The sequence below is a fragment of the Accipiter gentilis genome, chromosome 5, assembly GCF_929443795.1.
Source record: "Accipiter gentilis chromosome 5, bAccGen1.1, whole genome shotgun sequence".
NCBI classification, from domain to species: Eukaryota; Metazoa; Chordata; class Aves; order Accipitriformes; family Accipitridae; genus Astur; species Astur gentilis.
Window position 1 is genome coordinate 5,868,640 of NC_064884.1, and position 26,557 is coordinate 5,895,196.

The following is a 26,557-nucleotide window of genomic DNA, read 5'->3' on the forward strand; positions in this document are numbered from 1 at the left end:
GCACAGAGTGTGTGTAATGGTATCTGGTTAGCATAAATGTATGTCCCTAATGCTTGCACGCTGCAAACGAACATGGCATTGTCTTGGGCAACAGTTAAGGCCAGAGTAGTAAAGACATGGCGCATTTGAGCCTACAGCACAGAAGGCTACAACCGAATAAAGCTCACCATTATACACCAGGGCCTGGCAGACAGCTTAGGGTGTTGGCAGGGACTGTTGGGGCACCATCCTGCCTGCTGATCTGCATGCAAGGAACCCTCTCCATCCTTCCCACCTGCAACGCACAAAACACATGCTCCCGTTTCCCTCTTGCCCTGAGGAAAACACCGAGCTGTTCCCCCTCTTGCCTACGCCAGATCAATACAAGTGATGTGAGTCGAAGCCTTGTATCAGTGGGCATGAGGCAGACTGCTCCCAGCCCCTTGCCAAGAGACACCCACCTGGGGCTGTCACTGGCTTCAAGGCTGATCTGAAGTCCCAGTGCCAGACCGGGACCCATGGCCACTAGAGGTAGCTCTGCACACACAAACGCACAGAGGAGTCCTGTGCAACCCTCACAGATGCAGCCAATCCCGCCTGCTGCCTCCGTACCCGATGGAGGCTACCCGCTTTGCCTCATCTCGTCCCCCAGCCTGGCATCCACAGAAGCAGCAACAAAAGCCTTGCTGAGGAAGAATGGGAGCTTTCCAGGGCCTGAGAGTGTGTAGTGATGAGATGCTTTAAGGCCCTCCTTGCCTTTTCTCCTCAGATCCTGGGGCTGATGGGGCATTTGGAGCCTCCTCAGCATCCTCCCAGGGATCATAAATGGCACCAGGGTCACAGGATCGGGCCCAGAGCATCGGTTCGCGTCATGCTACCTGCAGGCACCTCTCTATGGGGGCATGTGGACTGGGAGATGCAGCACTGCACCTAGAAATGGGCAGCAATAGCAGGCCCCTGTAAGCAACACTGCAGAGAGCTGCCAAGCAGGCCAGGCCAGTCCTCTACACAAAGGCCTTTCTTTTACAGGCATACCACCTAGCACCATCCCTGGCACCCCTCATCCTGTAGCCCAGGAATGTCCCTGCACCTCGGTGCACATGCAGCAACTGTACAAGCCCCTTGCCCAGCCCACACCTGGCAGACAACACCTCCCTGGCTGTTCAGGCACCCGCAGACCATCCAGAGTATGTTCTGGCATCAAAGGATGGACTGAGTGCTCCCAGGGATCTCGGCACCTGCCCCAAAAGGGAAGGCTCTGTGCAGGCTGCCCCAGGACAGATGTCTCACCCTGACCCCACACAGCACGGCTGAGAAGCAGCTGCGAGAGCCGGAGCACCAGCAGCCCTGGTGCAACGTGCCCAGAGGAGCCCATTTATGTCTTCAGGGGCTCAGCACAGCCCCTGCTTCTACCCCGCCAGTGTCGATGTGCTCCCGGGGCAGAGGGTCAGTGCCGTCCTGGGGTCACAACCATGGGTCAGCCCCAGCCACTGGGTGAAGCTCGCCCCTGCAGCCCTGCCCAGCCACTGGCCTGCGCCCAGGCTTCCCCAGGGGCGTCTCGGGCAGAGGCCCACGGCCGGCCAGGAGCGCCCGGCTCTGGTCCTGGCTGGGCTGGATTCCCTCCCAATGCTTCCTGATTCCCCAGACTTGTTCAGACCTGCTCAGAAAAGCAAACTCCGGCGGCTCTCCGTGCCTCAAATCTCTCCTCTGCCCACCCCGTGGGCTTCGCCCTTCTTTTTGCTAGTCGGGCCCTGGAGAGACAGGGAAAGCTCAGCCCGGGGAAAGAGCCAGTGGCCAGGGCTCCTCCACATGTGTGCTAAGCTGAGCTAGGCTGCCTCCCTGTTTGGTCCGTGGGCACCACAGGCTCCTGTGAGCAGCAGGTGTGGAGCATCCTGGGGTGACGCCTGCTCAACCAGAGCTGCTCCCCTGACCATGAGCCAGGACAAAGCCAGGAGCCCCAGAGCATCTCCGGGTGTGTGCTGGTCTCCTTGCCCCGCACCCAGCCCCTGCACCCCCAAACCGGAGGCCTGCACAAGCCCGCAGCCTTGTTCCACACCACCACAGACAACACCGCCAGGCTGAATTGCTGTCCGTAGCTGCTGTTTGACAAAGTGGCGAAGCAGTCACCATCAGTTCTCTCAGCTGTACCTTCTTCAAGGGACTTGCATGGATGGGGACACCAGGGTCAGTCTGGCTGTATTTCTGTCAGGCTCTGAGGGGGAAGCAGGGACAGAAAGTTTTGAGCTGTCTTGGAAGTGTTTGACCCACTCTGGCATTTGGCTCTTAACCAAGGCAGGGTGTCTGTGAGCCTGGAAATGCTCTGAAACCCAGGAAATGCAGGAATGCCCCAAACACGGGTGCTTCATGTTTCCTTAAGGCATACAGCTCAGTCATGACTGGAGCCGAGCAGCCTGCATGCTCTGCTCTGTGGTCTCTGATTACAGAGGTAAACATTACCCCGGCTCCCGGGAGTGCCAGCTCCCCTGCACAGCACCCGCAGTCTCACTGGGCTCTACCGATGAAGCACCACCGATGCTTCAGCAGGAAGCAGCCCCAGCAACGCAAGGGCTTCAGGTCCCAAACCGCTTAGCATGGGCAGGTCTGTGTACTCCCCTGTGACGCCCCCCGCCCTGCAACTTTCCCAGCACAGCATGCTCCTTTTTGCTGCATCGCGGGGAGGGGGAGAGGGCTCATCTCCAGTGGAGCTTGTGGGAAGCATCCTTGCAGAGCCACCCTGAGCAAGGCTTGGCCTACCAGGAGCTGCAGAGGCACTCCCTCTGCACCAGGGATGGCATCACCACTGCGACCACTCCCCACAGAAATCAAGTGTATTTGTTCAACTTAAAGGAAAAGAAAAGATTCAGCTGCAACAATAGCCAAACTGAACTGCTAGTAGATTATTAACAGCCTGGCCTGCTTTCTCCTTCAGCCAGCTATTCCCAGGGCATGGCAGAGACTGCATTACCCAACGAGAAGTTTAAACGCAACCTAAAAAACCCGACTACTTCAGTATTGTATAGTGATGAAGGGCCATCCAAAAAGTGTGGCATCCTACCACACGCTGCAGCCCCACCACTTGCAGCACACAGGGCAGGCCAGCACTGAAGCAGGTAAGAAGAGAGGGGCCGATTTGTGCAGCAAGAGCAAATAGTCTGAATTAGGGGAAAACGCAGATAAACTCCAACGTAAGCCCAGCATCTGGACGGAGGGAAGGGAGTGCTGTAGAAGGAAGTGGGGTTTGGGTAGCTTCAGCTACCTGGGTGCCCAGGGCAGCCTCTTTGTTATGCCACACCCTCCCACTGCCATTTAGGCCCTAAAACCTTAGTATTTAGCCTTAAAACATGAAAAAATGTGCAAAACGCAACTCAGTCCCTTGCAGAGTCCTCTCTGCAGGTAGCAGATGAAATATGAGAGGGCTGGAGCGCAGCCTGTGTGTCTGAGGGGAAAATACTGAGCCGATTTCAAGGCATCTGCTTCGTTCAGGGAAAGATGGATAAAACCCTGCAAATGTCCCAAAAGCAAAGGGTGGGGAGGGTGGCCTCGCCAAATCTTGTTCCCCCAGACCCTCTGCTAGATGGGGATGTGCTCACTTTCACAAAAAGATAGCCCATTTTGTGGAGCCTTTGAATATTCAAATTGAAAGTATCGCGCAATCATTGATTGTCAAATCATTGGTTTCTAGAGGTTTTAAATACTTGGCATTAGGAGAGAAAAACTCAAACTTATACCCGTAGGGATAAAACAATAATATTGTCGGGATCCACCTGGCATTGCCACCGGGCAAGCAGGTCCCTTGGCCCCCAAATTTCAAGCCTGTTTCCTCTTGCCCCCTTCACCTGCTCTGGGGCCGGGGCCAGGGCCACTGCTCCCGCCGCACCGGGCGCCCGGCAAGGTGCTGCCCGCTCCTGCTCAGGATGTCCGGTAAGCCCTGCCGCGACCCCCACCCCCTCACCCCCCCGCCACCCCGTTTTGGGTCTGTTTCGGGGTTCGCCGGCGTCATTTCGCGAGTGAGGCAATCTCGCCTCCCAAGCGAGGAGGAACCGGGGAGGGCGGGGAGGAGGGAAGGAGGAGGCAGGGAAGGGATCCTGCCCGCCAAGTGCCAGCCCCGGCCGGGCGCGGGGCCGCCGCGGGGCCGGGGCGCAGCGGAGCGCAGCGGGCAGGGCCGGCCCGGCCGGGCGGCAGCGGCCGGCGGGGGGAGCCGGGGCGCCGCAGCACCGGCCCCGGGCCGGCCCGGAGCCGCTCGCCCTCCGGCGCCCGACCCCGTGGCTCCCGGCGGGGAAGCGCTGCCTTCCCGAGCCCCTGCGGCGGGGTGGGAGATGCGGCCCCCGCACCCTTGCCCCCCTCCTCTTTGTGCCCCCCCCCGCACGGTCTGCCCTCACCGCGCTGCTCTTGACCCCCCGCCCGCCCTGAGCGCCCTGCTCCCCGACCCCGAGTCCGCCCTGACCCCCAGCCTGCCCTTGTCACCCCGCTCCCGATCCCCAGCCTGCCCTGACCGCCCCGTTGCCTGACCCCCAGCCCGCCCTCACCACCCTGCTCCTTGACCCCCAGCCCCAGCTTCATCACCCTGCCCCTTCCACCCACAGCCCGGCCAGTTCGGGAGAGCTGGCCATGGTAGACCTGCTCTCAACGCTTTAGCTGCACGCAGACCACGTTGGGGCCTCGGGGTGCTAGAAAAGCAGGATCCTTGGGGCACAATGCTCTGCCACGGGAGCTGGGGGTGGGGGCTGCCTGACAGCCAGCCCCTGGGTTATAGATGTGTCCATACCTCCATACCTAGTTTAAGTAAGTTGCTTGTAGTGTAGTCCCTAGCCCTGTCCGGCTACCTGCGCAGACTAGAGCTAAGAGGCTGCACGCAGCATGAACCCAAACTTGCAGAAGGGGCTGCTAGCTCAGGGCCCTTCCTGGCTATAGGGAGGCCAGGTAACAGGGAGTTTTCATTAAATTCAGCCCTTTCCTCCCCTCATTTTCCCCACCTTCAATTTGTTGAACAGAAACAAAACATAAAAATATGAGATGAATAATCCCCAGCTGCTGAGAGCACAGCTCAGCAAACTCCCCTCGAGGCAGACCCGGCTCAGCCTGCCACCTTTGTGGAGGGACCTGTATGCCTGTTACAGCATGTCCTCAACCAGAGCACCAAGGGGGCAGCAGGATGGCAGGTGGGCAGACAGGAGGGTGAAGATGCTGTACAGCCATCAGCAATGGGGAAGAGGTTATAGCAGAAGAGGACAGTGCCTACAGTGTAGGATTCCTTGGGTATGCGGGCAGGGAACCTGCAACCAGCTGCCTCCACTGTGGGATGAGATGACAATAGGGTTCATAGGATCTGCTACTAGATGAAAATAACAGCAGAAAGTTAGGACAGAAACAGAACTGCCAGAGGCTTTAAGTATTTTACCATGAGAACAGCAAGTAAAAGTGGTTTTTCAGGCTAGGTAAATTCTTTACCATTTCCTGTACTAAAAATCCCTCATCAGGTAGTGACTGATGATTGCTGATTGGTTTTGGCTGGATGAAAGACATTCTAAATGCTTCTTTGAAATAAAGGGGAGTTGTACAAAATGAGCAAAATAAAGAGATCATCTAGGCTTTGCAAGAAGTGATTCATGAAAGCAGTCATTTTATTTGTGTTTTGTTTAGCGCTCTGAATAACTGCCCACATATTTTCATTGCTTTATTCCTGGTCTTCATCTGCCAGATGAAGCGCTTCCCACATTTATTTTCAGGTCCTAATAGTGGCAAATATGATAGGAATTTAAATAAATTCAACAGTAGCACCAGATGGAGCTTGGTATTAGGACACCTGGGGGGGGGGGGGGGGGGGAAGAAGGAGATAGAAAAGAATAAAACATGTATGACTGCTAAATATAATCAACACCAACTTTTTTATAAATGTCTGCTTGTCACAGCTTGAACAGCAGGTATTAAAGAGGGCTATAAACTGTGATTACAAGTGACTTAATGGTGACCAGTTAATCATGTTAACTCTAAGTCGACTCCTCATAGAGCAAGCCTGAAAACACGCTGGATTTGCCGTATGCTCTGAAAGTCTCCCATCTTGTAAAGTGTTTTCCCACAAATTCTTTCAGGAAAGCCCAAGGTGTATCAAGGTGTTAGAGTAAAGATTACAGTTAAGGAGTTACTGCAGCAGAGAAGAGCACAACAAGCAGCAAGCGGTGCAGCAGTAAGTAAAAATCTTTTGGTGTCTGCTTCTTTTGGTGTCTCTTAATCTTTTTCACCAAGACTGTAATCTCTGGGCCAAGGAGACTGCCAAAGTCTGAGTGTAGCAGGCTGGTCAGGATGGGGGAGAAGAACCTTCAGCCAGGGTAACTGCAGCAGTGATCTACACAAGTGATGGTTCTGAGCCATTAGTGCAGGGAGAAAACAGCTGGTGCTTCAGAAATGCAACTCACTCTGGGATAGAAGGTCCACATGGACAAATTTCAGTTCCACTTACAGTTACCACTCCAGTATCATTATGCTGGATGAGCAAGGCAGGCCATGGTCCCTGCCCCCCCTTTAAAATGTGGCCTGGCCGGGCTGAAGCACGGACCAAACTGTTCTGCAGCATCAGGTGAAGCGTATGCCCAGGGCATGCCTTCAACCTGACGCGTGCAGCTTTGAGGATCAACCAGTGCAAAGCTCTGCCACACTAAAGCTCCCCTAAGCCCCTCCTTTTCCACAAGTCTCAGCCCACCAGGAAGCTGCTTTCAACTACCCCTTAGCCCTGGAGGCTTTCTCTTGTCCCGGCAGGAAATGAAGGCACCAGAGAGGTACAGTGCCTCCAGCAGCTCCCAGGCAGTGGAGAGAGTTTGGGAATTTGGGACTTAGCAACAGCCCCAGATTTTGGTTAGCAGAAAGGTAGAAAACAAGGCATGGGCAAAGACCTCTTAAGCAGGGCTCCCTCTTGCTCCGTTAGGGCTCCTTAGCGTAATAATCAAGTGTGCTTGACTGAACTCAGGTCTCCAATGTTTTTCAGTACTCCTAGCCCCATCCCTTCTAAAGGAGGGGATGGAGATCTGTATGTGTGCTCACACACTTGTACACCCCCTCTCTCACTGGCTCTTCCAGTCTTTGTAGGAGTCCTCTAGCTCCAGCCACTCTAGGGATTTGCATAAAGAGGTTGGTAAATCATTACTTCTTCCTGGTTCACGACATTACAGCTTTGGATGGTTTTCAGATTTCATCTCCCACCTCCTGTACCTCGTTGCAGCTGATTGCACAAAAAGCTGATCAGCCTGCAAGCCACAGGCAGAGAGGCCTGGGTGAAGAGTGCACAAAACTGCTGGGCTTTGGAAATGCTGGGTCATTCCTCCCCTCCAGCCCTAATGGTAGCTGCCTCTTCATCGCAGCCAGGCATCACAGGGCTGCGTGGAACTGGTTTTCGCTTCCCACAGTGAGTTTACACAGCGCTTGTTTTGCCCACACAGGAAAAAGTTAAAAGTGGCAGTGCAGGAGGTTACCTTTGTGATCTGCAAAAGTTACATGTTGTCCTGGGCAGCCCCCAGAGGTTTAGGCTGGCAGGATAAGCTGCCTCTGTGCACTGAAAAAAGCCGAACCCGAAAACTTCTGCTGCCAGTGGTATGGCTCTGTCTGCCTTGTTACACATCTGCAGCCAAAGAGAAGAGGGGTAGTCCTACAGGCACTTTCAGCCTGAGAGGAGTTTGAATAAAGGAAGTGGAAGTCTGTATGAATTAAAACAGAGGAAAAACCCCCAGTATTTGTATTTGCAGAGCAAAATCCTGGCCCCAAACAACAAGCATCAAAACTTCCATTGCTTTTGGGCTGGATTTCTCACCTCCAGCAGGTCAGGTTTCTAGAACAGATTGATCTGTCCACTTCAGCTTCCAACATCCCTTAGAAAATGAGACTGTCTATTTTCATAGAGGCACGTAGCTGTGTTAGAGCAGGGAGCAATGTCAGAGCCGGTTCTCAAGTGACATCAACACCAAGCTCAGCGACCCAGTCTGATGCCCAGCCACTGGGATACCTGCAATTGTCTTTAGTCCTTTAGTTTCAAGAGTTATCGCTACAATTTGTTAATTACTCATGCTCAATCATAATTATCCCTACAAATTCTTTGGAATCCCTCCACTGTGGAATTCATGGTCCTAGAAATTAAAACATTCATTTCAAAAGCAGTCACAACTCTGCGGAATTAACAGTAATAATGCAGTAGGAAAAGCACACTAGCAAGGTGCTGTATCAAGCAAGGGCTTTACACCAGGTTGGTGTTTTGCTCCTCCAGTGCCATTATAGGCTCAGGGAAAAATCACGTTTTGCACATGAATCTCGTTCTGTCAATGCTAGGGAACTTTTCACGTCACAGCCATGAGGTAAATAAGGTTTACATAAATAGATTGAAGCGAAATCCTGGCTTACCTCAGCATGTAGAAAAACACTCCCCTGTGTTACAGTATCTACAATTCCTTTTCTCTCCTTCTCTTTGGTCAGGTTTCTTGGGGCAGCAGCAGCATCCAGTTTTCAGATTCTGTGTCTCCTCCTCAGCCAGGTTGGTACAAAGCCCATCCCCATGTCCCTTCCTACCCCTTTCCCAATTTTTCCCTTAGCCCAGAGTCTTTCCAGCCCTTGGTTGAGGCAGGCACTACCAGATAACGGGCAATGCAGCTAATCAGCACTTGAAAGGAGTCCACAAAATGTGGATGAGGATGCTGTGAGGCCAGCAGGCTACATATTACCCCTTTCAGGAGCACGCTCACATGCTCTTATTTGTGCAGTTTATTTTTTCCACAGCAAGGAGCAAGATCCCCTTCAGGAAGGGATGTTCATCCCCTAGGGGATAACACTGCTGGCAGCACCTTCTCCAGGCTACAGTCTGTGGGTCCAATTGGAGCTCGAGGGTCAGATTGCCCTGAAGCACTTTGTTGTGTTCTCACTCTCCTGGCAGCACCCATAGGAGTGAGAGTACTGTCAGGTTTTCAGCAACACAAAGAGTTTCTTCCTCCTGTATGTGAATATCCAAGGAAAGGGGGAAGGGGTTGGGGTAATAGCACTTTGGGCTCACAGATCCTTCAATTATTCTCCAGCCAAAGCAGAGAGACCTAAAAGGTTGGGCAGGTGTGAATATATACATTGTATGGACAAGGAAATTATTAAATTGTCAATATTTGGGAATCAATTTGCTTATGTTAATACAGAAATGTGAGACATACCAGAGCTTTTTCAGGCTGGGAAGTCTCCATCTGTTTATGTAATTTGGGTGCTTTTCTCTTCCTCCCCACATCCAGCTAAACACTGCCACCTTGAACCTGCAAACGGTTATGACTCTGAGTGACTCTCTACCCACATGCAGTTCCACTGTCTTCAGACCTGTGCTCCTCCATGGGCCAGGGCTTTGATTTTAACCATATTTGAACCCAGCATGAGAAGATAATAATTCTGAAAAGTCAGATCTGCTGTGAGCTTTCATACCCCCAGAAAGCATGTTGCGGTACAGTGAGAGTCTGGCCCTACAGCTTTCTAGGAGCTCACACTTTTGCCAGTAACACTACGTGGGCGCGATGCCATGCTATCGCTGACTTGCTCTATTTTGTCTGTTCAGAAGTTTGTCTCCTGTCTGACTGTTTGGAGGATTAAAGAGCAAATTATTCTTCTGTTATCCCCTTCTTCCTGCAGATATAGCTACCCTGCATCTGGAGACTAGGTGAGGCAATGGCACAAGCCATCTGCCAAGATGTGAAGCATAAATCAAGTAAACAGTTGACATTTGAAGGGAGGCCAGAGGGTCAAGAGTCTGAGGGGGTTTCCAGCTAGATCCCTGTCCAAAATGGCTGGAGCCAGAAGAGTTTCCAGCCATATTTAAAGAGCTTTGGAGCTTTCCAAGGCGATTAAAGTTCCCCGAGTTATTTGCATGCTTTTGAGCATCTTCCTCCTGGTGTCTGCTTCCCTAGAAAATTCACTCTGAACTTGAAGGACTTTTTTCCTTGTCTAAATCCATAGGGCTACTGAACATATGAGAGTACTGAAACCTGACCTGGGCCAACATCTGCCCTTTGTGAAGACAGATACTGAATAATCTGCTACTGTCTGGTTTACCTTTTCTCCTAGATCCCATCTCTTCTGTTCCCAACTATTGTCCATCATGGCAGTTCTCAAATTGCCTCTCCTGTGAAGAAAGCCCTAGCTATTTGGAGCAGCTGGTAGATTCCTGTCTTCAGACAGATGTTCCATTAGACCCAGCCTTCAGCGCTTTCCAGCCATCCTCGCTCTACACTTCAGACACCTTCCAGCCAGTCCCCTTCTGCTTTAACCAGGGCCTGGTAAGCTTTGTGTCCCAGGGGACCAGCCACAGGTGCACTCAGAGGGAAGATGGGGAAGGGAGTCACATCCTGGGGCAGAATGGCAGCAAACTGATTTGGAAATGTGGCTGCTTTTAGGGGTATGGGGTACAGCCGCAGCAATGCAGGCTGCTTGTGTGGACTTCTGCACGGTTTCCCATTGGGAGCAGAGGACAGGGAGGCCCAGCCAAACCTAGAAGGAAGCTGCAGAATAGGGAATGTCCCTTCTACAGATCCTGTAGATTTTCTGCAAAGAATAGCCCAGTTCCCACTACTGGTTGTCTAACTTGCAGAGAAGCTCCCTATTAACACTAATGGCACAGGAACTGTCTCTTGGGTTTAGGCCCCCAAGGGCCAAACTATCTCCCTGAGTAGCCAGACCCTCCTGAGAAAGGCAATGGCATGGAAATTCTGGCTTCTGTCCACATTTCCCCAAATGACACCCTGAAAAATCCTGTTGGGTTTTTTTTTTCTCTCAAACTCTAGGCTGCCGGATCCCCCAGTTCAGCTGATCTGCCCAGTCCATTAAACTATAGCTGCTCTCCTCCTCAGCTATCTCCTTTCACCCCGCTGACCCACAGCCCACCCTCTGCTCTGGACACCAAGACCTACACCTACCCTGCGGAGGAGTGGTCCTGCCATACTCCCTCCCCATACACCACCTCAGCCTGCTGCTGCACAGCCTGTGGCTCCCAGCATGAGGACAACAGGGTCCCACAGTACTTCCCCTGCCCCAGCACGGACTGCATGGACTACCTACCACCCATGGGCATGGCCGATGACTTCTTCAGAAGGGATAGGAACTGTGACATCTGCTATAGCTAATGGGGACTGTGGTTTTACACATCCACTGTATACAAATCAGATTAATTGCCCATGAACTATGCAAAGTTGTGCTGCCTCACACAGTCCAGTTTATTCTTCACTACTCACACATTTTCTACGTGATGCTGTCACTACATTATTCCTCTTGTCTTGTATGGTCAAGGGTGTTTTGTTGTTGTGGTGGTGGTTTGATTTTTGGTGTGGTTTTTTTTTCCTGTTTGTTTTTTGTTGTTGTTGTTTTTAAAAGAAATCCCAAGCTGCCTTATCAAACACATGTCATTAAGCCAGTTCTTTTTGATACAAATAAATAATTTGGTATGCATGCTGAAGCCTGTTTATTATTCATGTGCTAAATGTCAGTGCTTTTCCCTTCTGCTAATGATCCAGGATCCTGGCCCTGTTCTCACAAAGGTAAGGAAGAGACGCTCTCAGCAACCTACACAAGAAGCAATTACCCAGCAGTATGAAAGGTCTCACTTAACCCTTCCAGCAGATAAAAAATCTATACAAATTTCAGCACTCAACCCAGTATCCACAGAGAAAGCTGTGCAGCACCCTGCTCTGAGATGGATCTGAAACTTCTTAGCCACTGCTTCTGCTCAGGCTGCTGTGATGATACTCTCTAGTGGTTCTTGCAGCAAAGGAAAAGCACTGTTTTCCATACAAGCTCAGGGCTTAGCCCATGGGTCATGTACTAGGAATGCCCCTCAGGCCTGCACAGAGGTTGAATCCAGTGCCAAACTTCTCAACACCAGCTTCTCTGTGAAGGCAGTGTTTCAGTGACAGGCTGATGTAGTTTGGCAGCCCTTTGTATAGTTTGGTCTGTTGATGTCAGGTTTTCTGCACCTTTCAGCATAATCAACTGAACAGGACCTAAATGATTTTTTTTTTCATTAGATAATGGGAAAGTTATCATACGTGAGGATTCCCTGTTTCCTGCATAAACCCAGACCTTTCTAAGACTGTGTCTCACCTCCTTTTAATAGCACTTGGTGAGGCAGACTGCCAAGCCACCAGTTTCTCAGCTGAGCACCCAGACTGGAAAGAAAGAAGCACCTCTCCATATTAAATCCAACATAGATGAAAAACACTAACTACACCCCTGTGAAGACAATACATACTAGCTGTATGCTCACCTTCTCCTCCAGACACTTCTACAGTTAACCAAAAAAGCTTTCCTCTCCCAGAGCTGAAATTACCCATGTGGCTGAGGATGCAACAGACGCACATATCTGGCTGGCAAATAAGGAGGTTTCCTTCGTTCTACCAAAAGAACCAAACCAATATTCCTCACCCTGTGATATCTATGAAGAACTAAGAGTTAAATTTTTTTTTAATGAGACTTAAAAAAAAAAATTATATAATGTCAGTTATTTCAACCTCCTATCCCTGCCTTCATCAGAAAACAGAGCTTTTACCTCCCATGCAGCTTCCAGGGTTCTCTTCACTTTAAGTTCTATACGAGTTTAAAATGGCATTTTTTCCATGTCCAGTCCAGGTCCCTGGACGGGATATTTCGTTTTTGCCATGCTAGACAAGGAAATTACACAGAGATAATTGTACCTTTCCAACATCCGGTTCCTTTACCTTACATAAGGTAGCAGCTTTTTTTCCAAAACTTGCTTTAAAATCCTTTGACAACTTTAAATAATATCTTCCTCTCTCCCCTGTTGTTACCTGATGAATCTCAGAGTTGGCCTAAGTGATAAATGCATTTGGTCACAGAAAGCTTATAAATAGGAGTTAACAGCTGTATCTTTGCTGCAGTTAAAGGTATGATTACCCCTGTGCAGAGCCACTCTATTAGGTGTCATTTTAGTAGTGCTGGCAGGTGCTTCAGCCCCTGAGTGTTGTCTCGGGACACTGGAGGGTTACACTTCTACTGCCCCAGCCTGCTCCACAGCTTGCTTACTGCTGGCTACTCCTGCCTCCTGCTTAAGGAGTGGGTACACCTTTAGCCACATGTCAAAGCCCCTTATCACCAACATGAAAGAGCCACAAGAAGGTACGGTTGAGGCAAGATATTTGAGACTTCTAGTGGAAATGGGGTGACCACATCCTACCAATGGGTTGGCAACATTGGCCTGAGCTTAACAGAGCTGATATGAGGTGTTCTCATATAGAAAAGGAAAGAGCATGTGAAAATGGTAATTAAGCATTCAACAAGGAGAGTGCTCATATTAACACATCTTACAGCAAGGTTAATAGTATCCCAGCCTACACAACAGTGCCAGCAAGGAAGTCAAGTGTTACAGTCTAACAACACATCTCTCACCTCCACATCAGGCAGATATCTAAATCTGATACATTATCAGCAGGGTGCACATTTATCAGTATGTTGTGGCAGAGATGTGTACAGCTATCAGTGGTTACACTGCATCTCCAGAAAGGACTGCTCTGTACAAAGACTGTGGTGTGCAGTGGAGAGGTTGTGCCCATCATTGAACCTGTGTCTGCTGTTTAAGCATGACCCCTTAGGAATGGCAGTGTGAGTATGAGTACTACAAACCACCCTACATCCCATTCTTATTCCTGCTGCTCAGATGTTGCCTGACCCAGGCAAAAAAAGCACTCCTCTAGTGGGGGGAGCTGTCTCTTGAAGGGCTGGCCTGGTCTTACCACTAAGCTTCCATACTTCCAGGGCTCACAGGTGGCTGAGGTCCTGAGAGCGTAGCATGCAGTGTGTTCATAAAGATAGCAGATATTTAACAGCTATTGGTCTGATGCTGCATGGGACCAGCTGCTCTGATATTATCAGCTGCTCTGGTGGGACAAGGATATTTCCAGCAAAATGTTTCTATGCACCAGGGTCTCTGGACCCTAACAGCTTCCATTAAGTAAGTAGCACTGTCCTCCATCCCTTGCAGCCTCTTTGTATTTCTCTGCTGCCCTTTCTCCAGTTGTTTTGCAATCCCCCATGCCAGGGACAGGAAACATGTTTTAGACACCGTTCCCCATCTCCATGTCTCCAACTCCAGGTGACATCTGCAGTGCAAGTAAAAGGTTGCTGACTGTTGACACAAGACAGGAAAAAAAAAAAAAAACAACAGAGGGGACTATTCAAAGGTTGATTGTGCATTTTCTGGCTATGAGGAACTCATTCTTTCCCCCCTTTATCTCTCCCCCCCTTCCCCCCCCAAAAAAAGGCGGAGCGCTTAAAGAAAAGTAGCTTGGGTCATATCTCCAACAGAGCTGGCATAGCACTACTGAAACGCTGGCATTTGATCGGTCCCTGCCAGGTGAAGCTCTGCCAGCCTATATAAATATGTGTCTACACAAAAGTGAGGATCACCCCATTCTTACAAAAGACATGAATAACTCCAGAAGTAAACTGTAGTTATAGAGAAAATAAAAGGTTCTTATTTTCAGGTTCTTTACCAGTTGCACAGAGTATTTGATCAAAAAGTTTTCCTTGCCAACCGACTGGTGACTTTTCTATGGTGCCACTTCAGAACATTTGTTTGGTGATAACAAGCCTTTGTTATTGGCAACTTATCCAAAGCCACAGGTAGGAAGAGATAAACTGTGCAAATAAAGGGGTATCACACACTGCCAGTACTGCTGTTATAAAAGGTACATTTCCCCCGAAACAGTCATAAAAAAATCAGGGCTTAACTGTGAACTAAGATACTGCTTAAATCATTGAAATTCACCCCAGAAGACTTAACACTCAGGCCATCTTTGAGCCTTAAAAGGGATTTTCTTGATACATAGGCCAGGAACTGTCTGCCTTGACAGGGAAAAGGGAAGGTGCTTTACATGCGTGGGGAAGCAGCAGCCTCCAACTCTCTCTGTCTTGGATCCAGTCCAAGACAATATGAACAGCTTGTTGATTGTGGCTGGCTTCAGAGCAGGCCTCTTATGTATGAGCTTTGGGAAGCTGAACACAGATGAGCCTCTAGAGAGAACGAATCCTTCCTGGATTGGTCACAGGTTCTTCCCTCTCCAAATCTCAACTATCAACTCTGAGTAACACAGGCTGCAAGAGTGATGCTTTGAATGAAGCCACAGCCATCCCTTCCCAAACCGATATTTTCCCTGATATTCTGGAGATGGTGATGTTTACAGATGGCAAGTCACTGATGACATTTCTCTGTACTAAACATCCAACAGCAGGCAGATGAAACAATAAAGAGATAAGCCACTCCAGAAAACAGCTCATGTATTTTTTTCACTTGCTGCAAAAGAACTTCTGTCGTCTCATACACATTTCTAGATGGCAAAAAACTTTTTACATTCTCCCTAATGCATCGCATATTGGTCACAGTTTTACAGTTTTGTTGCTAACAAGTTAAAGAAACAGATATTTTATTGACCATTTTGTCTTGACACACCATACTAACTCACCAATGCAGTTATCACTCAATTCAGGGCTTGTTATAACATCCCTTCAAAGTAAGAAAGCACATGCTTTTGCTGGCCTGTGCCCAGATATATGCAAATTTATGCAAACATATGCAAATACATGTCTGCTTTTTTGTCAGCAGATGTTGACAGGTTTGTAGATATGATGTAGTGAGAAGCAATAGCAAAACAGCAGAGAGGAAGGCTGAGAAAGTCGAGAAGATCTCTGCATTTCTTAAGAGCTTTTGTTCAAGTCTGCTAAACAGTTGTTTAAACAGTCCAGGTCTGCAAGGCTGACAAGTGCTTTAGAAAACCCCATCCCATTTGAGTTAGTCAGTGAGTGATCAAGGAAGTTACTGTGGTGATTTAAGATATTTGCCCTTCATCTTATTGTTCAGTCCTGTTAGAAAAAATAACTTGTGCAACATTAAGAAATCAGCAAACTCTAATTCAGAATGTATACCAAGATGAGACACCCTCTGTGAAAGGGTTGTCAAAACATGGCTTTCACTCCCTTCAGGCATCTACCTTCAATCCTATTGACCTGGCAGAGACACTGTTGCCAGCTGATTGCACAGCAATTCACAAATCATTTCACAGAAAGAATAAGAAGAATCTATCAAAATGCCCCCTTAGATTAAGAACGGGAACAGGAGAGCATGTACCACATTGCACTCTGACCCTGCTGTGTGCAGGCCTACACGGCTCAAAGGTTTTCTACCCTGTCTGTGTAAAAGCTGTTGAAGACCCAAAGGAAGCCTCTGTCTCCTACACAGGCATTAGCTCAGGTAGAGGGTTGAGCTCCCCACTCTGGGGTGCTTCCAGAGCTATTCTTTGCCATCAGAGCTGGAAACTTGGATTGGATCAGATGTCTCGAAGAGGAATCCCTTCACTGGGAAGTACTCAGGAGCCACAGGAACCCGTGCTGCTGAGAACCTGCCCCATGTACTTGCTCTTACAAGCATCTGTTTTCTTTTCTTGGGGTGGGGTGAGAGACTGTGGCAATGGACAGCTGCTTCAGCTTTCTTCCGCAAAGTGCTAAGAAATGGGGTAGCAGTAGCTTGCAGGAACTCTCACTTGGACCTCTTGAGTTCGGATGTCCGTTCACTCGGATGAAATACAGCCATGGATGACTCCTCAGGCTGACTTGACCTCTTCCATCCAGTCTTTTCCCTCCCCTCAGGTTGCTGCATTCCCAGGCTAGCAGGAACAATGGAGGTAATTGTCCATCACAAAGGCTTCAGCATTTCAACCAGTACCTCTGTACAGGATCTAATAAGAGGCACAGTTTGAGCAAGTCTTCAAGCAGTATTTCTCAACCTTTTATAACCAAACTACCATCTTGTGTTCCGTCACCACCGTGGGTTTCAGTGGCCACCAAATCAAAGGTTGGCTGTACTTCAAACATTCGCTTATTTATGCAACAGCCATTTGTTTTGCTGGCTTCCTTGCTTGTAAGCAATGCTTGAGGTTTATTAGTATTCTTTGTTAACAAAAGAAAGTTTTCAACCATTTGAAAGCTCATCTTCTGATATCTTACATGCTACACATGGTCCACAGCTTGAGAATCACTGCATCCCACCCTGGTTTAAGGACTCAAGGAGCAGGGACGTGTGGCTTAACCATCCTCACAGTTTTGCTAAGAGGCCTTGTGCAATCAGCAAGCTGAAGTTGAAGCCATTCCAGAAATTGCGGGCAACCTAGGATCTGGCATTTCGGTGACAGGAAATGAATGCAGATGCAACTTTCCCTTTCTTCAGCAGATGCCTAACCTGCCAAAAAATGTAGAAGTTCATAATGTACCACCTGAAACTGTGCATGCAGACACCCCAATACATACATACACACACTTGTATACATGTATACGTGTAACTAAATACACATAAAAACATACCAGAGACTACAATGAGCTCCAGGAGCCTTTTCATACCTGTAGGCATGAAACTTGATCATTTCTTGAGATTTGCTGTCATTATGAAAGAACTACACATTGATACCTCCCCAGATATATTTGGAGTACCAGCTAATGCCTGCTTTGTGCTCCTCAATTACAGATTTACTGAAGTGAGGAACCCCCAAGCCTACACCACTGCTACGTCAGACCCATGTCATATGACTTGTCCTCATTGTTCCCCTGGTAAGGACAAGACAGCTGTGGTGTGCACAGATGTGTTAGGAAGCAGCAGCAATGCAGATCATGTACCTGATCCCCAGCTTTTCCAGAAGGAGCCATGTGGATTGGCTGATCGTTGTCTAAGTTTCGGATGCTTGGGTCTGCCCCATGGTCAAGGAGCAACTGGATGATTTCTTTCTGGTTCTTGTCACAAGGCAATGCAGCTGCCATATGCAAAGCTGTGTTGCCATGTGCCTAATTCAGTGGAAGAAAAAGAAAAAGAAGAAGAAGAAAATGAAAAAAAAAGAAAGAAAGAAAAAGAGAAACCTCCTGATAAGCTGTGCCACCTACTCAGAATTGTCCTAGAAATGGAGACTTGTGAAACGAGAGCTAAAGAAGGCTCACATGATTACTTACCAGGAGGTAAGGGAGTATCCCTGCTCTATTTCTCTCAGGTATGGTTACTCATGCAGGAAATTTGTGGATTTCGATTTTTTTCTCTCTGGTAGAGCACTACAAATTGAGGGGCTTTGATGCTTTGCGTACAGCTAACAAATAGTCCTGTATCGGCAACATTCCTAATCACTCTGCAAACCCCTGCTAAATTGTACCTTCATGTAAGCAGAGACCTGATGAGTTATTTGAAAAAGAGAAGGATAGAGGCCATATAACATGCATACTTATCCAGGAGAAACAGTAGGAACTATTTCACTGTGATACATTTAAGTCAGTCTAGGGGACACAAAACACATTATACCATGTTACCTATCACACATGGGCTATGCAAAGATCGACAATAGCAAACCCATTTGTACTCCACACATCTCCACTACTCGCTTTTACAATCACTTGCAAGTGCCAGAAGGTTGCAAAGAGACCTTGACACAAGTGAAAGCCAGACCCAATAGTGTGTAGGCTATACATGAAGCTCAGACTGATCTCTTGGATACCAGGCATCTTTGACTGTGCAAGTCCTCCCACGTCACCAAATTCATGGCATTAAAAGGAGGTGCTTTGAAAGACACCAAGCCGTCCTGGTGGTCCAGCCAAGCCAGAGGTCTAGGAGGCCCTGTCCCTCAATGACTTTGTGTACCATGGACCAAACAGGGCTGCAGGTGGCTTGCCTCTGCAGCAGACAAAACAAATCATGCCGGGCTCCAAACCTTCTCCTGGTTCCTTCCCAGAGTGCTGAAGGTAGTGTTTGGCTTTGTTTTCATGGTGCTGACATTAAGCAGAGTCCTGAGGTCAAGGGCCTACTTAAGCATATATTGACTCTAGCTTTTTCAGTAACAGGATTTGCACAGAAACAATAGACAAAATTTGTTGTGAAGCCACGGGGGGGCGCAGGACGGAGCATGCTGCAATTTGTCGCAGAAAAGCTCTGGTATTACCAGACCGCGTAGAAATCTGTGCCCCTGCCTAGTCAGGTATGACTGGTAACGGTTTTAAATGAGAAAAACCTAATAAGCAGATGCATAAGGCAAAGCATTTTTAATCTGCAAGAAGTCTCACTTAGGCAGCTGTATATTTTTTCTCTTGGAAATGATCATACATTTGTCATGAATTTGGAATGGTTGGACACAAACTGCAATGTGTATTACTACTCCAGTTGTTAAATGGAATATATATGATTTTCAGGTCTTATTTCCCACTGAGACATAAGGGACATTGAAGCACAAAACAAAATAACAAAATCTTAACAGCTATTCTCAGACAAGACATTTTTTTACAAGCCCTGAACATGCAGATCCTTGTCAATTTTATCATCCCATACAGTCAAGGGATAGTTACAGGCTCTTTATAGAACTTCTTGTTAAAATGGAAACATCTGCATTTGTTTGCTGCACCTTTGTGGCAGGAGCACTTGATAGCTTCCAAATCCAGGCATGGGGCTAAGAAAACAAGGCAATCTGACAATGCCTGATCTTGAAGCCTCCCATTGAATTTAGTAGGGCTTGTGGAGACAATGGTCCAGAGCACCGAAACATGGGCTCTAGGAATCCTTCAGGTGAAAAATACCGCAAAGGCCTCAATGCTTTTCTCATTGTGAAATCCACAGGGAAATGGATTTGGAATGAAACAACCACAGTAAGCAGTGGGTGAGACAGGGAAGCCAAAAGATGAACTCCAGCATACCCATCTTTTTGTCTTCTTCACACTTGGAAGAACTAAAAAAACGGAATGGGTATCAGACAACCTTGCCATCATATCTGTAACTGTCCCAGACAGCTCACTAACAAGACTGAAGACTCCCAGTGATCCTATCACAGTAGGAAGCTCTCACAGGATTGTGATCAAGAGACAACAGCAGACTCCCATGGACAAGCTAGCACCTGCCTAATGGGTCTTAAAAGATACAGAAAGAATGTAATGAAAAGGCAGTGTAAAGCCCTTTACTGTACAGAAAGACAGAAACTCAGTGTTGTTACCCACATACACAAAGCAAAACGCATTTCCTCCAATACAACAGAAATCTGTAGGGGAAAAAAAACTGTGAAACTGTCCAGTATCTGCTTCCCAAGTGAGCAACTGAGTTGATAGAAAACAGTCAATTCCTTTCTGATGGACACAAGCATGCTCTAGGGAGTACAAACAAGGCTAAAAGACTGAAATGATGAAATGAAAAGCTAATGCACTGACCCTCTCAAAACAGGGAGCCCTAACCTTGTCCTCCCCTCCCTCTGTCCTTTACTGCTCAAGGGTACCCTTCTGCAGAAGGACCCAGAGTCACCCACTTAGTCCTGCTGAGAGAGGACAGCTAGTCAAGAGCCAAAGCTCTGGCTGATGGTGCAGAGTGATGTCTCAGCTAAGGCACAGGAATGTCAGGATTTTTGCTTAGGAGGATGGGTGAAGCTGATACATCTGCAAGATAGTGTCACTGCTTGGCATCTGCTCAGAGGTGAAGTATGGGGCAGAAAGGGGATGGGTGACACAACAGCAGCACTGGAAAGTTTTCTAGCTTGCTTTATTCAACCTAGGAATGGCTCTGCCTCTAGAAACCCTGCACTGAGGAACCAATGTTAGCAAAACTTCAGCTCAGGAAGCAGGGTTGCATAGAGTGCCTAAAGCAGGGTCTCGAGCACCCAGAGTCAGAGGTGGTCTACTTGCCACAGTGCCTAGGTTCCAGCATGCTCAGCAAGGATGCTGCCTCACTTCAAAGAGCTGGTTTCCCCATGCTTCACCTGCCTGGCAATGTCAGCCACTGGTTCACTGCCTGTAGCATTCGTTTGTCTTCTGTTATTGCTCCTGGCAGCTGTTAAGACTTGGAGGGCCTTGTGAATATTTTGATTCTCCAGGCTCAAACTTGCAGGCAGTCATCACAATAACCAGTTTGTGGCCAGGCACAAACAGAGCCAGAAGACTTGCAAATAAAGTTAAGGCAGAAAGAGTCACCATCTCCCTTAACTGAAATAGGAGCTTTGTCCTTCCTATGGACGGCATGTTTGACGGGAAGGATTACTTGATACGTGGCTGTCCTGAACTGCTGTCTTTCAGTATTACGTTGCTGCCAACAGCAAACCATTGCATCATTGCAGATCTGTTTTCTCAATCTTCAGCCTAATGTAATAAAGTTCATGTTCCTCCTCAAGTAACCACTTCCCATGTCCTTCCTCTTCCCTGGCTATCTCACTCTCTCATTCTGTCAGCTTCTACCTGCTGGGAGAAGGGTCTGTGTTTCATGACACAACTCAGAGTTCAAGCCAGGCGCTGCTTTCCAGGTGAAGTGTCTATTTACTGGAAAATGCACTTTCAGGTTAAGGAAAAAAAAAGTTCAGATCCCACAGATCTCCTAACACCTCTGTCTGCATGCAGCCACCCACCGCAGCACAGCACTCGCACTGCTCTCAGCATCTCCTCTGCCTGCGGATGTGCACACAAATCCTGTCCATGTGTGGCCTGACTCACCTTGTTGTTGACAAAGTCCTTGGACTTGAAAGCATTCAGCTCCAAGAAGTATCTGAGCAGGGAGATGTTCCCATCCTGAACTGTATAATGAAGAACTGTCTTGTTGCTTTTCACATCCTATTTAAAAACAGAAAAATTAAACAAAATAAGAAATGTTCTGCAGAACAACCTGCAGATATTATATAAACCCATCAGAGAAAAGTCCGGGCCAGTTCTGCAGCTAATGTGGAACACCTCTTTCCCTTCAGTGGCCCTTTTGCTGTCCAGTGTTTGCTTCAGTCTGCAAGAAAGTAACTCCAGAAGGCAGAAACTAACTCTGCAACTAGGCACTTGAAAGGGGAATGGACTTGGTCCTTCTATCAGCAGTTCATTCCTTCTCCAATTCTATAGTTTGAGCACAGCACAAGCATCAGGCAGGGCATGGGGTGGGGGTTGTCCATACAAGCAAACAGCATACAGATAACTGAGCTGATCCCTTACCCGGCTGTAGATGGAGGCTCCTGTCTGCACCAGGAGGTGGATACAGGACTCCAGCTCTTCACTCTGGTGCTGAAGATCTTTCTGTTGCTCCTCCGTCAATGTCTGGCAACCCTCCCGGAGCAGGGTGTTGTGGGCCAGAACAGCACAGTGCAGTGGGGTATGGCCTGGAAAACCAAGTACAGGAGGAAGATAACGACAGTCCCAACGAAGACATCGATGTACAGAGAGGAAGCGAGGGCTGGCAGGGAGAGCGTATGCATCTCTGCACATGTGTTGTGAAGGCACAAGCCCTCCTCCGGTTTCAAAGGCACCATATTGGCTGCATAGACACTTTATGGGGCACTCCAGCATGTGCTCAGTTCCAGTTGTGCATTGAATCACTGCTGAATCATCACCACCATTGTCTTCTGTGGCATTTGAGCTCACAGCGACTCTCCCCCAGGCAGTTTCTGAGGCCCCTCTGGCCTCTTGGCATAGCAGCAAATAACAAATGAGCAGCAGTCAATGAAGTAGCCAATACAGTTTTTCTTTTTCTTTTTAATACCACTATAAAATACTTGTACAAAGGGTTTTACCTTCAAAATCCTTCATTTCTAAATCAAGAGGAAAACCTAGTGACAGTATAACCTAGAAGCAACAGAGAAATTGAAAATTTTACTTCAGCAGAATACTGTCCAAGCCAAAATCAGTCAAAACTAACAAAATTTTAAAACAAACAAACAATTGGATAATTATCATTTAACTACAAACTAAGCCCTTATTTGGCACTAGATTTCAGTACTGACCAGGGACATTCAGGGTTATACAAGATGATCATGTTCCCTAGCTTTCTAAACCCTGCCTAAGTATAGTATCTTGTTAGATTCTCAGTTCAGAATAGTAAAACTAAGTCACTGCCCCCAGCTCAAGAGTGTTAGCCCCCTTGCTTTCACCCTGGTTTAACCAAAGGCACCAATAACACCAATTCATATTTATTCTGAGATTCTTGGCAAAGATAAATGAAAATCTCTCCTTGAAACATACAGCCAAACTTTACAGCCAGACTTTATTACCTAAAAGTTTGCTGACACTGGAAATTCTTAGACTGGATTTATTTACTTTTTCTTTTTAATGTGCAGCAGATGTGCAGCAGCGTGACAGGTTAAAACCACAGCTTGTTGCAATGGCTGCAGCAATGAGGATGCAGAGCCTATAAATGGCATGAAATAGTGGTCTGGAGGTGAGCATTTCTTGGATTTAGCAGAGACTAAAAACTTTAAATCTCTTAAACTTAAGAAAATGATAGATTTGATGTGATGCAGCCAAGTAGTTCCTAGTCTATATTATTACAGATAATGCATCTTTTGCTCTTGATTGAATAAAGCAAGTTGTTCACATTACGGCATCTTGGCTGAGAATTTTTGCAGTGCAGTGACTCATCCAGAACCTTGTCAAGTTAGACAAGGCACAGGACAGAATCCTGCTGAAAGATTACCCAGAACGGTTAGGGCTTGTGCTCTCATTTCATAACAATAATATATACAGATCAAATATTGACAAGTAGCTCTGAGCTGCCTGATGATTACAGATTAGATATTTAATCCATTAGAAAAAAAACCAAAACAATTAAACAAACAAACAAACAAACAAACCTTAAAGCTTTTCATGGCTTTGACCATACCAAGAAGCAAGCCTGTGTACATTTTCCCTTTTTATGTCAAGGGAAAAAAAACCGCAAAACAGAACAAACCAAACAAACACAAACCACCACAAGGCACTCTGAGAGGCTTTGTTGGAATCATCTGGATGTAAAACACTCTTCCCCACTGAATGAAACACCTGTTTTCCAAAGAACTCGCAATGTTATACATTAACTGCCTGCTCGTGACTTAACCCAGGCCGTGTGCAAGGCAGGGCTAATGAACACTGGAGATGGACTACCAGCATGCCAGGTACTCCCTGGCACTTTGACTGACACATCCCTTGGTCTCAGAGGACCCAGTGCCCTGCCCTCAGGTAAACTCATCAGCAGCCATGCTGCTGCAATGAAACTTTACATTGAAGCTGCCTATATTTAGTTGTGACATGAATCAAGGAAGGCGTGTTTTTTTAATTCCATTTTATGGCCAATAGCTAAGCATTTAAGAGACATGTTTCAGTATGCTTATCTCTGCTATGCAATGCCATCCAAAAATTCCCACAGTGCCTCTTGCTAATTTGCTCTTCAGGGCTGTCAGGGCTTGGCTGGCCCACAACTTAGTGTAGACCCTGTCTACAGCAAGATGTGTGAAGCAATAGGGAAGCAAAGATCTGGTCATATATGTCATGAAAACTCTAGTAGATTCTGGCTATACAGGAGCATCTAGTTTCTCTCACGCACTGGAAAATCTTTTCGATGGATCTTGGTTTTGCATAAAATTTGAAGAATGTGTCTCGTTTTGAAGGCTGTGCCTGTGCTGGCTCTGTCTGCAGGATCACATCTGCTTGCTCCTCAGCTGGCTTGAGTCTGGGCACAATTTGTTGCTCCCATCTGGATGACACTGACATCAGGGAAGGGGTTTCACAATGGTATTATTGCTCCCTCTCCTCACACCCCACAGCTGCCTGCAGCCTCTGGGGAACCCCCTCCAATGCAGGCATCACTACAACACTGGGGGCTCAAGCAAGCCCCCTCTGCCTAGCCTGCCATCAGCAGATTTAGAGCTGTGATCTGCAGAAAGAATTTATTTTCCCCCACAGATACGCTAAAGCCATTTCCTCTGTAACAGGCGGCTGATGTTAGCTTCAAGTATAGTCCTAAAACAGGAATAATCTGGGAAGTCAATTTCTGACACAATGGAAAAGGAGACTTTGGTCAGTCTTCATTGCTTACTGACATCTTGCCTGCTGAGGCAGATCTTTAAAGACACTTATATTGAGACTTTATTGTAGGTTTATACTGCTAGCAATTAAAACCATAAAAGCTTTTCCTACCTGAAGTACTTGGGCATACCCATATGTTGCGGCAAGATGCAAAGCTGACTGCCCTTTGTTGTCTACAGCATTGACATCTGCTCCTGTCTGGATCAAATCATGGACAATAGCTGGCTGCCTGGCAGTGACAGCCACCAGCAGAGGAGTCTGAAAATAGCAGCACAGCAGATAAAATGTGAGAGTCTAGAAGGAGATGCTATCATAAAACAAGCAACAGGGAAAGGGTGTCTGGGCTGAATGGTATCTAGAATCCCAAGGATTGAGGTGCATAAACTAAAGCCAACTCACAGGCAGATTTTGAATCCTACATATTAGGACCCACAGCATCATGAGATGGGGGGCATTTCCCAGCTTCTGCTGAACAACCTGTAGTGTTCTTTGGCCCTAATTTGGACAACAACCCAAGTCCAGCATTTTTGAAACGCTGTTTACATCAGGTGCAGCAGTCCTGTTCATAAAACCTTTGGCCTCAGAGACTGCTGCCAACATACGCATATTTTATTGGGCCAATGTTGTCTTAGTTCACTCTATGAGCCATGGGCTGAAAAGAGAAAAAGCTCATTCTCATCTCACCTAATTTTAGGATCCTGCCAGAGGCACCTAAGCAAGGCATATCAATGCCTGAGCCTTTCTTTGCAGTAACAGAGAGACAGAACTGGATTTTTCAGGGCATCAGTTGCTCCCAGTCATGCAAAGCCCATGCCCATCCCAAACACGGCTGTTTGCAGAAGAAAGTGGTCCATATTACCTTTCCTCTGTGTTCCTTGGCATCAAGTCTTCGCAGCAATTTCATGCGCTCTGCAGCTGCCAATGTATACGCCCTCATACCTTTAGCTGCATAAATATGTAGAATTCTAAGACAGTAAATAAAGACACTGATCACTGCTTGGCCATGAACCACCCTGGGAGCAAACAGTTTTACAGAGTGGCATAGCCACTTTGGGGGTTTTATACTCAGTGTTCCACAAAACCATGCCATAAGCCCCCAAGGGCTTGACACTGAACGCACCCACACCCATGGAAAGGGCTTCCTACCTCAAAATAACTGCAGTGTTCAGGAGCCCTCAGCACTCCCGAGTTTTGACATGCTGTCTCCTTTCCACTTCAGCACTTTCTTTCAGATGAGTTTCGCCCTTGTGCTGGGAGGTATCTAAGTCCTCCACAAAGATTAGTGTTGGGGCCCTGGGTACCATATCGTACATATGTACCACTTTTTCGGGTGATACGGCCTTGTACGCATTGGTGATATCTCACCATCCAGGGTAACAAACAGCCTCTTCTAAATGGTGTATTTGTAAACAGGCTGTTAAGCTCTACTTCTTTATCAAAACTACTTGTGAGTGGTTTTGAGTCTTTATCTTGTGCATAAGACAGAGATTTGTCACAACCCATAGCAGTTTTGGGCTTGCTGGTGACATGGCCCTTAGCAACGGGGAAAATACTTCACTATGTCACTTTGGTTGCCTGGCTTTATGGCTGGAGCTGGAGAGAATTCTACTCATCGCTTGCATTCCCCCAGGTCATATTTGCAAGGGCGCCGGTCATGCACAGGTAGCTTTGCAATTCCCCTTTGCACAGGAGACCGCCATCCAACAGGCAGTCACCAGCCCCTGGGTTTGTTTCACCCCAAACAGAAACAATTGATACTTTGTAGTCAGAA

The 26,557-nt window shown here is 47.7% G+C and overlaps 2 protein-coding genes across 2 annotated transcripts; one reads left to right on the forward strand and one right to left on the reverse strand.

Annotated features, from left to right (window-relative positions):
* The first annotated feature begins 3,001 nt into the window (after positions 1 to 3,001).
* On the forward strand, positions 3,002 to 11,102 carry POU2AF3 (POU class 2 homeobox associating factor 3). The gene is made up of 6 exons (XM_049800117.1): positions 3,002 to 3,089; positions 3,837 to 3,900; positions 6,046 to 6,163; positions 8,434 to 8,491; positions 10,048 to 10,259; positions 10,764 to 11,102. Exons 1-6 carry the CDS (start codon positions 3,002 to 3,004, stop codon positions 11,100 to 11,102), a joined length of 879 nt encoding a protein of 292 aa, XP_049656074.1.
* A 6,436-nt stretch (positions 11,103 to 17,538) lies between these two features.
* LOC126038405 (NF-kappa-B inhibitor delta-like) lies at positions 17,539 to 25,723 on the reverse strand. The gene is made up of 7 exons (XM_049800121.1): positions 25,646 to 25,723; positions 24,898 to 25,044; positions 22,521 to 22,572; positions 21,946 to 22,109; positions 21,466 to 21,582; positions 17,650 to 17,814; positions 17,539 to 17,580 (listed from the first exon to the last, which is right to left on the reverse strand). The coding sequence occupies exons 1-7, from the start codon at positions 25,721 to 25,723 to the stop codon at positions 17,539 to 17,541; spliced, it is 765 nt and encodes a 254-aa protein (XP_049656078.1).
* Between the last annotated feature and the right edge of the window lie 834 nt (positions 25,724 to 26,557).

Coding starts and splice junctions, on each gene's coding strand:
- POU2AF3 (XM_049800117.1), top strand. CDS start 3,002: ATGAAGGGCCATCCAAAAAGTGTGGCATCCTACCACACGCTGCAGCCC. Junction 8,492..10,047: donor TGTGTCTCCTCCTCAGCCAG/GTTGGTACAAAG, acceptor CTTTTCTCCTAG/ATCCCATCTCTTCTGTTCCC. Junction 10,260..10,763: donor TCTGCTTTAACCAGGGCCTG/GTAAGCTTTGTG, acceptor CTCAAACTCTAG/GCTGCCGGATCCCCCAGTTC.
- LOC126038405 (XM_049800121.1), bottom strand. CDS start 25,723: ATGAGGGCGTATACATTGGCAGCTGCAGAGCGCATGAAATTGCTGCGA. Junction 25,045..25,645: donor CCAAGGAACACAGAGGAAAG/GTAATATGGACC, acceptor TGCTATTTTCAG/ACTCCTCTGCTGGTGGCTGT. Junction 21,583..21,945: donor GAGCCTCCATCTACAGCCGG/GTAAGGGATCAG, acceptor GTTTTTAAATAG/GATGTGAAAAGCAACAAGAC.